This window comes from Cydia amplana, chromosome Z (genome assembly GCF_948474715.1).
Source record: "Cydia amplana chromosome Z, ilCydAmpl1.1, whole genome shotgun sequence".
Lineage (NCBI taxonomy): Eukaryota > Metazoa > Arthropoda > Insecta > Lepidoptera > Tortricidae > Cydia > Cydia amplana.
In genome coordinates this window covers 4,782,471-4,792,631 of record NC_086096.1, presented here as the reverse complement: position 1 = coordinate 4,792,631, position 10,161 = coordinate 4,782,471, and the positions used below count along the sequence as shown (strand labels likewise).

The 10,161-nt window shown below is 43.4% G+C and overlaps 1 protein-coding gene across 1 annotated transcript in view; it reads right to left on the bottom strand.

The window, feature by feature from the left end:
- Window positions 1-226: 226 nt before the first annotated feature.
- The window catches only part of LOC134660936 (disco-interacting protein 2), a 125,415-nt gene continuing 115,480 nt past the window's right edge, over window positions 227-10,161 (bottom strand). The window contains exons 14-18 of the mRNA XM_063516822.1: window positions 8,680-8,888; window positions 5,955-6,186; window positions 4,243-4,352; window positions 1,835-3,447; window positions 227-514 (exon numbers count right to left, since the gene is read on the bottom strand). Coding sequence (XP_063372892.1) covers window positions 262-514; window positions 1,835-3,447; window positions 4,243-4,352; window positions 5,955-6,186; window positions 8,680-8,888 — 2,417 coding nt within the window. The 3' untranslated portion in view covers window positions 227-261. The remainder of the gene's footprint in view (window positions 515-1,834; window positions 3,448-4,242; window positions 4,353-5,954; window positions 6,187-8,679; window positions 8,889-10,161) is intronic.

The following is a 10,161-nucleotide window of genomic DNA, read 5'->3' as shown; positions in this document are numbered from 1 at the left end:
TAAAACCCATTTACGTAAAATGACTATGATAAATTCGAGCTTTTCTTTGACAAAAAGAAAAACTAAATTAAAGATGTAGGGATTTTTTGTTTAAGTCAAATGTTAACGACTTGGACGCATTTTATCCGGATTGGCGGGAAAATGCAAACGACAGGGTTGAGTGGAGGAAGGGAGGGGAGGCCTTTGCCCAGCAGTGGGACACTAAACCAAGCTAACAAAAAAAAAAGTCAAATGTAACATTAGCTAAATTGACTGACCATTTTACATGTTGTAAGCGATGTAGATGGCGTCGATTTGGTCGGAAAGGAAGCCGTCCCTGAGGTGCATGCGTTGTTTCTCGCCCCGCGAGTTGATCGGCACCACGCCCGGGTCCACCACCACGACCACGCCCACGATGAGGTGGTGCTCCTCGAGCACCGTGTTGGTGACCAGCGGCACCAGGTTCAGGGCCTCGCTGTCGCTCCCGTCCAGCTCCACCACCACCACGAGCAGGTTCGTCCAGGTGAACACGGCGCTGGAAACATTATGAATTTCAATACAAGATTTTTCTCAAAAATGGACGGCAAAGTCGACGTTGCCGGTTAAAAAATAGGTCGCGAAGTGCGTAGTTTATGGTCATTCAAAAAATTAAAAAGTTAAAAACATTGCAGTCTCGATTTCGGGACTGCAATGTCGCATACAAATTTCATTATTTAACGAGTTCCAAACTTTTTAAAACTTTAAATGGCCATATCAAATGAAGGCATAGGTCCCTTAAACAGCCAAACAGATGATCAGCACTTATTATTATAAAGCCTATAACAGACTATCGCACCGCACCGCGACCTTGGAGCGTCGCACCCATAAGTGAGAGCGGGAAACAGATATCTCTTTCTCCCTCTCACTTATGGGTGAAACAGATATCTCTTTCTCGCTCTCACTTATGGGTGCGACGCTCCAAGGTCGCGGTGCGGTGCGATAGTCTGTTACAGGCTTAATGTTGGTACCGCGACTATTTAGGTGTCTCAAATAGGTTGGCGTATTTTCAGCAGAAAAATACACTTCTTTTTTTTTTAAAGGCGGCAAGCAAATTTTTTTAATGATTGTATTTTTTTCTGTGAAAATTAGAACGTTGCTTCTGTAAGTTCTGTAAAATATTTCTATTTCTTGCACCATTTTTGAGAAAAGCACTATATATGACTCGGCTGGAAGGCTACTTGCTGGCTTCGGATTCAATTAAACGGACTCCCAAGGTCGTCCGTTTAAAACGAATCCTCAGCCTGCAAGTAGCTACTTCCGAACCTCGACAATAATGTACTATTGTCTTCCAATCATCGTGACGAATCCTAACAAGTTAGAAATTGTATTGCTTTTATTATTTACAGTTTCAATAACGATCCGTCATCAGAGCAGTCGATGTTACGAAGATATGCAATTCGATTCAATGATACCGAAAAACTCTGTCCACTTTTAACATTTTGATTTGATACTCGTAAATATTCGAAGCATATAAACGAGGTAACAGTAAACTTCGCTTTTGTAATAATTGTAAGTATAGGTGAACCAGGATCATTTGAGGGTGCGCCATGTTGCGGAATTTCACTGGAACTAATTCTTTCATACTACACTGAATTGTCACCCTATACATGAGAATAACAGCGCCCTCTTGACAATTATCATATAAAGCTGGTCAACCAAATCTTGTCAGTAAAAAAAGGCGCGAAATTCAAATTTTCTATGGGACGATATCCCTTCGCGCCTACATTTTTCAAATTCGCCGCCTTTTTCTACTGTCATGGTTGACCAAGTATATTACTGGTCAGGCTATATTAATAATTAAAATAACAACGCTCACCATTCGGCAATCTTCTTGTGGCACCGCATGACCGAGTTCTCGATGTCGATGGGATGGTAGCGCATGCCGCGCAGCATGATGGTCTCGTCCAGCGCGCCCACCACGAACACCGCGTCGTGCGCGTCGTGCGCGTCCTGCACGCTCGCGCCGCTCACGCTGCCGCACGCCGACGCCAGCGACTCCGTGTCGCTGTCCCTGATCATCAACGAACTGTCGTCCGTCGCGCTCGCTGTCGTACTGATCTCCGTCCTCCTCAAAAACCCTAGGTACCCCGTCCGCGCGTAAACTTCACCCGTATTCCCGGTCACCAGCTGAGCGCAAAAGTGGTCCGCGTAGTCACTCTCGTCGCCGTATATCGTGAAGTATCCGCTCGCGCTGTGCGGCGACTGAACCCAAATTTCACCCAAATGTGAGTCTCCGCATTGTCCTTTCGTTTCAGGATTAGCTGTGATCACTTTCACGCCGGGTAAGAGTTTCCCGGACTCCATTAGACATAGCGAGTGCGGGCTGCCGCGTTCTACTAACGATACTCTGTCGTTGCGCAGCGCACGCAGGTCTACGTACACCGTGGAGGGCTCGGGGCTCGAGGCGCCCTGCAGGCAGATCGCTATGTTCACTCGGCAGCCGAAAGACGTCGAGACGGCGCGAGGACTGAGCCCTAACGCCGAGAACAGCTTCGAGAACGAATTCGTCAAGTTTATCCTCGGTCTCTCCTCGGCGACCACGACGCATGTTCGCACACAAGCCAAATTGATCCCTTTCGACTTGAGCTGATTCACGGAGCTTCCTAGCCCTTTAGTGCATAACTCCATCACTCCATACGAGCAGAACGTGTCCCTCACTTTGTATTGAGACACGGCGCTCAGCCAGAGTCCGGGGTTGATCTCCACCTCGGAAGGCGGGATCAAAATCGAGTGATGTCCGGAATAGATGCTGCTGAGGCACCAGAGAGCGAATCCGAGGCCGCAGTAGGGGTCCAGGCATAGAGCTATATGCCTGGAGGGGTATAACTCGCAGGCGATTTTCATGGATCTACAGAGAGACGTGACTGCGGCGTGCGACATTTTGATGCCGGCGAGCATTCCTGTAGTGGATACGCTGAAGTCGAGGTACGCTAGCATTTCCGCTGTGGGCGCGCGGTATAAAATCGGTAGTTTCTTTTTGGGCATATCGTCGGTGTCGAGCGTGACGGGCCAAGCTTTGCTGTCGAGGACGTTGCTGGCCTCCTTGGACCGCAGCAGTTTTATCACAGACTGGTTTGAGAGGACTAGAGTCGCTTTGCTGACGTCGACTATCATTCTGACGGTCGGGAGGGTTGTGTGGAGGTTCTGCGGGTGCGGCGGCCGGATGGTGACGGGGACCGCCCCTACGTAGAGACACCCGTAGAACGCGCAAATGAGATCAATCCCGGGAGGGAAAATTAGCGCTACATGGTCTCCAGTGTTGACCCTTCCTTTCTCTAGGAGGAGGTTGCCGATCCGCTCGGCCTTCTTGTGTAGTTCGGCGCAGGTCAGGACCTTGGACACAGCGCCCTTCGAGTTGAGGAGCGTGAAGATCACGTGGTCGGAGGTGCTCTGCGCGCGCCACCGCAGGATTTGTGATATAAATTGATACTGAAACGAAATACGTAGATAAGTCGACACTCATCGAAACAAAGTGCTTTTTCTCAAAAATGGACGGCAAAGTCGACGTTGCCGGTTAAAAAATTGGTCGCGAAGTGCGTAGTTTATGGTCAGTCAAAAAATTAAAAAGTTAAAAACATTGCAATCTCGATTTCGGGACTGCAATGTTGCATACAAATTCCATTATTTAACGAGTTCCAAACTTTTTAAATGTTGAAATGGCCATATCAAATGAAGGCATAGGTCCAATTAAACAGCCAAACAGATGATCAGCACTTATTATTATAATGTTGGTACCGCGGCTATTTAGGTGTCTCAAATATACTTGGTCAACCAGATCTTGACAGTAAAAAAAGGCGGCAATTTTGAAAAATGTAGGCGCGAAGGGATATCGTCCCATAGAAAATTTGAATTTCGCGCCTGTTTTTACTGACAAGATTTGGTTGACCAGCTATAGATTGGCGTATTTTCAGTAGAAAAATACACTTTTTTTAAAGGCGGCAAAGCAAATATTTTCAATGGTTTTACTTTTTTCTGTGATAATTAGACCGTTGCTCCGGTAAATAATTTCTATTTCTTGCACCATTTTTGAGAAAAGCACTATATATGACTCGGCTGGAAGGCTACTTGCTGGCTTCGGATTCAATTAAACGGACTCCCAAGGTCGTCCGTTTAAAACGAATCCTCAGCCAGCAAGTAGCTACTTCCGAACCTCGACAATAATGTACTATTTTCGCATATCCATTGTTTCAGTTAGAAACGCCGTCTGCGTCTATGCCTTGTTACCTTTCTAGCAGCGTCCGAGTCATCTGTGTATCCCATATCTCGGCCCTGCGCGGACGCCAGGCGGTTGCCCTGGACCAGGTTGCCCACGATCACCGATGCCGGCCCAACGTCTACGGACAAATACATCAATCATGTTATTAACGTATACAGGGTGGCCCATTTAGACCGGTCAGTATGGGAAAATCTGAAACTATAAGACATACGATGATCTTTTCTTAGGAACCATGTCATCGATTTTCAATCAATCAATATTAAGAGGGCCTGGCCCTCTGTCGCTGCAGCATTTTCCATTCCAGCCTATTCTGGGCTTTCGTTTTTACTTCCTGATACGAGTGGCTACAGCACCATTCTTTTATCTGTGTCATGTATGATATTCTAGGTCTTCCTCTTCCTCTTTTTTCCTCAATTCTGCCCTCCAATATGATTTTGTTTAACCCTTCGTGTCGGAGTATGTGACCTATACATTTGGCTCTACGTTTTTCAATGACGTGCATTATTTGTCTCTTCTCTTTTGCCTTCTCTAGTACCTCAAGGTTGGTGCGCTTTTCTGTCCAGCTGATTTTGAGCATCCTTCGCCAACACCACATTTCGAATGCTTCTAGGCGCCGGCGGTCTTGTGTTGTGATGTTCCAACTTTCACATCCGTAGAGGGCGGTGCTCCAAATATAGGTTTTAATTAGGTTTTTCCTTATGTTTATGTGGATTTTGCTGTTGTAAATGTTAATGCTTCTTAAACCAGGACGTCTGGAAGAACTCCTCCATACAATAGATCGATTTTAGTAACAAGAAAAACTGCATTCATACATCTAATTTTTTTTTAATGTAAAATGTATTGAAAAAAATGGTGGCCATTTCGAAAACATACTAAAATAAATTAAAGGATATGAAAACAATGCATTTCATTCATTTCAGACATCATGTTTCATCACAATCGATATCTAAATAGAAATAATTTTAGATTTTTTTTTCAAAACGTCCGGGTTCGATTCCCGAGCTCAGTACACATTTTTTTTTAATGAATGTATGCAGTTTTTCTTGTTACTAAAATCAGACATGACATGGTTCCTAAGAAGAGATCGTCGTATGTCTTATAGATTCAGATTTTCCCATACTGACCGATCTAAATGGGCCATCCTGTATATATAAGTTTAAGAAAAAATTGTATTCTTTAGTTGACATCAGAATGAGGTGGCGCTGGACGCTCTAACTCATGACACATTATTTTCTCGCTCAACTGTGCCACAGAATAAATAATAGTACTACCGTACGGAAAGGACACTTCTTACAAAACCGAAGTTTGACAGCGATTCAGGGACGAATCGTGCTATCCCTTTCTAATATATGGCACTATCCCTTTCGGCTATTTAGGGTTGTAAAAATTCAAGTGCCCCAAGTGATTCAAGTGTATCTTATCTGTGGTCGTGCACGCAAAAGGACATCAAGTGGTGCCAACCCTAATAATTGAAGGGATGTTTACAAAAACAACATAACTGCTTAGAGCGGTTGACACTTTTTTAAGAACATTGTTAATCGTTTCAGGTGTCAACCAGTGTAGTCATCAGTTATGTTGTTTTTGTAAAAATCCCTTCAATTGTTCGGAGCAATGCTGAGCCGAACGGAGCCGAGTTTGCCCGAAAGGAGGAGTGTCTCCCCACTGACTGAGCCTCAATTGCAGCAATCAGCTGGCATAGATATGTAGAAATAATAATTACCCGAGTGTATTTCCCTCGGCTTCGGCAGGTTAGTGACGCACGTATGCGGACACATCAGCACATTCGCCGGGTGTAGCGTCCCTTCCAAGAAGCGCCGCTTGCACTCGCTGAGGTGGATCCCGCCGAGCGGGGTCTTCGGCAAGTAGTTGGGCTGCACCAGAGCCAGGCAATATATGCCCACCTGGTGGATCGAGTCCACGGCTTGGAGCACGCGGGACATCCATTGGAATGACTGGAAGACCATTTTAATGTCATTTTAACCTTTCGGACGCCAATGACCGATATATTCGCACTGTAGGTTCAACGCCAAAGACCGATTAATCTGTCAGCTCCCACGGCTCATATATGAGCCAGAACGCTTATGGTGACGTCATATCGTGGGATTCGACAGGTTAATCGGTCACAGACCACAGAGCAACATAGACCTACGTGCATGTGCATTAAGTTCAATTTCAGTTTTGACACTTTGGTGACGAGGCGACAGCTTTTTTGTTTGACACGGCGTCGAAAAGGTCAATGGGATACCATAGATTTTAATACAATATTTGTCACGCCTGTGTTCAATATTTAACAGCTTGTGGGTAGAGTCTGTGCGGAAAGAGAAGAGTCGTGGAATGTATTGGGCCCCATACATTCCACGACTTTTCTCTTTCCGCACAGACTCTATATTTGACTACATAAAGTCTATTTTTTTATTCGGTAGACTAAAATGACATTTCATAGTATGAAATGACACATGATGTTCATACTATGATATGTCATTTTAGTCTACCGAATAAAAAAATAGACTTTAGGTAAATGAAACGGTTTTATAGGCTTTCACTTAGAGTTTGTTCACAGGAAAAATGTGAACCTAATATAATTGTACCTATGACCCAAACATATAGTAATCCTTTGCCATCGCATTTTCTCGGAAACGTTGGTATTTGTCATGCTTCATCAGTCAACATCAGTACTTTTAGTAGACTGACTGAAATAGCATAACACGTTCAAGGTTTATATGCATTATATCTGTACCAGGGATGTTGCGAACATCCGCATCCGCATCCGCAACCGCGGAACTTCCGCATTATTTTCAACATCCGCATCCGCATCCGCATCCGCATAAAATTGATGCGGATTTAATGCGGATGCGGATGTGGAACAGGTCGGTACAGAAACGTCTTAGCATCGGCGTAAGTGCTAGACTGCTAGGTAATTTAGTCGGTAACCAAAAAACATATTAGAAGCATGGACCTAGAATATTACGGACGGACTGCCACCTAAGACAAACTGTGACACTGCAATGGCGGACGGTTTGAATGTGTGCGTGTAGACAAGTGTTACCATGTAACACAAATTCTCCCCTAATGGTAAAACAATTATTCAAACAAACGTTAACTATCATACATGCATGTAAGCGTCTAATCTCCTTAGTATCGGGAAATTACCATACCGACCTAGTTTGAAATGCACTATCAATAATTTAACTATTTACCTAAACGATCTCTTAATACATAATGATTTAATAAGAAGGGTATCAATTACCCTACTTTCGGGAAATTACCCTATTCATGTTACTGGTCACACTCCTGTTTTGCAGTTTGATAATTTAAAAACAACAAATTATCGTGATTTTACGTACTAATTGATAAACTTAAGTATGAAAAGTTATTCCGTGACTTTTTTTCTTTCGATCGGTACAATTCTAGCAGGATTTAACTACGCATGCCGGCATATTTTATATTTTTCTTCGACATGTTTACTTCAATAACGTTTCGATTCATCTGACGGCAAACTGGTGGATGTGGGCTGTCAATGTGTGTGTGTCACGCGTAAATACTATGAAACAGGTGGATGTTGGAATCACAGTTGTGTTGTAAGCGAAACTCTGACCGTAATATTATAGGACCATGATTAGAAATGAGCAGTCAAGCGTGAGTGGGACTTAATGTACGGAACCCTTGGAACGCGAGTCCGACTCGCACTTGGCAGGTTTTTTGAAATAAAAATTACTAAAATGTAATATTTGACGTTTTTTATGGTGCTATCTTGACATCCGCATCCGCATCCGCATCCGCGGATGTGAGCCTTAAAAAATCCGCATCCGCATCCGCATCCGCGGATGTCAAAAAATCGGCATCCGCAACATCCCTGATCTGTACATAACGGATACAAATGTCAGTTGCATGATATTAAATATTGGTTTTATTTACATTCCAGTGGAAAGTACAGCCGGTTTTACGGTATGCTTTCTCATGATGAACTAGAAAATCGAACATAGAAGTTTTGGATTGCCGATCTAACTTAGCCTGAGCGGCGGCATTTTTTTACTTTGATGTGAATGATGTGGATGTTGTAAATTTTTTTTTTTAATCTTTATTTAACGAGCTTTTTCTAAAAGATGATGCCGCTGTTGTAAATGTTGTAATAACTAATGAAACACCATTCATAAGAATGTTTTAAATTAAATAAACAGTGGCCTAAAACCATAGACTAGGAATCCTCAAGACGGAGTTTAGAGCAATTATTTCATGAAACCGATGCTGCCAAAAATACTGGGGTGCGGCGGACGAGGTGAGCGGGTCCCGTGCCGTGATTGGTCCGTTCAAAGACACGGACCAATCACGGCACGGGATTCTGACACTTGACTCGAAGATGGAGTAAAACTACCGTATATTTGTGGCAGAGGGTAGCGTTACTATGCTCAGTCTAGAGGATGTCTTGTCTGTGGGCTTAAACATACCTCTTCTTCGCCACAATCCGGCCTCTGCTCGGCCACGATGCAGATCCTCTCGTCCCTCAACACCCGCACAGAGAACACGGCAATGCGGCCTCGGTATATGAACTTCATCGGTTCGACGGCTAGCACGGTTGCGATTATATCGTCCATGTTGTGCTTGCGGCCCGTCACCGTCATCAGGCCGTCGCGCGAGCCGCAGACGAACACAAGACCTGGTAACAAGAAAGGTATTATAGCTGGTCAACCAAATCTTGTCAGTATAAAAAGGCGCGAAATTCAAATTTTCTATGGGACGATATCCCTTCGCGCCTACATTTTTCAAATTTGCCGCGTTTTTTACTGTCAAGATCTGGTTGACCAAGTATAGTTTATTTATTAACAGAAGAGATAGAAAGTCTATGAAAAAAATAAAGCCTCAAGTTTGACAGCTGTAAGCTGTAGAAGATAGCGCAGTACGGCGGGTTATGTTTTGAGGTAACTGAATTGTCAAAAGTCGTCTTTTAATAACCAGAACCATAGAGAAATATAGTAAGACAAGAGTGCTCACTCCATACATCAGTTTTGATACCAAAAAGACTATTAGCATCTAGCATCAAGTAGCGGAACTTTCAGTACTGCTACATCTATTGTCAAGTAGCAGTACTGATAGTTCCTCTACTCGATGCTAGATGTAGACACTGAAATTAATAGTCTTTTTGGTATCAAAACTGATGTATGGAGTGAGCAATCTATGTATTTTTTTCTCTATTCCAGAACTAGTGCAAAATGTAGGGAGCACAAGGCACAAGCACTAGCGAGCAATATTGTAAGTAAGGGCTGATTTAGACGGCGCGCGAACTCGCATGCGATTTTAGTTACATTGCGGACTGTTGGTTACGTCCAATTCAACCGACCGATCAAAACCCGCAATGTAATGAAACTCGCATGCGAGTTCTCGCATCGTCTAAATGAGCCCTTATGAACCATGTGTCCGACTTTATTTCCTTATCAGTTTCACATTCATATGTACCATGGATCAGGGCGTGTTGATCATTATGATATTATTTCGTAACTCTTTCATGTATTCCTGTACTTTCCTAAACGTAGTAGTAGTTTGATGGAATCCCCGTGAAGTAGTGGAAGACTTTTACCAAATAGGCAATATAACTAGTGATGTACCGACTATTGATTTGGCCGACTAGCTAGTCGGCCAGATCATTAGTTTAATCTAAGTTCGGTTCAAATGCACTAAAAAACAATCGTTTTACCCCTTTCGTCGCGCTATTTATCATATAGTAACGCTAAAAAATTAAATAAAAAAATCCTAAGGTTATATTTCATACGGCGACCGCACAATCGCACATAAAAAAGTGACCACAAGGTCAATAATTTCGAACAAAAGTTTTCGTAAGCACCCTAAATAAAAATTTGGGTAAAATAGGTAAAAAGTTTATGAAAATATGTGCTGTTTGTTTCTTTTTGCCCTGTTTTTCTGTCACTTATAAA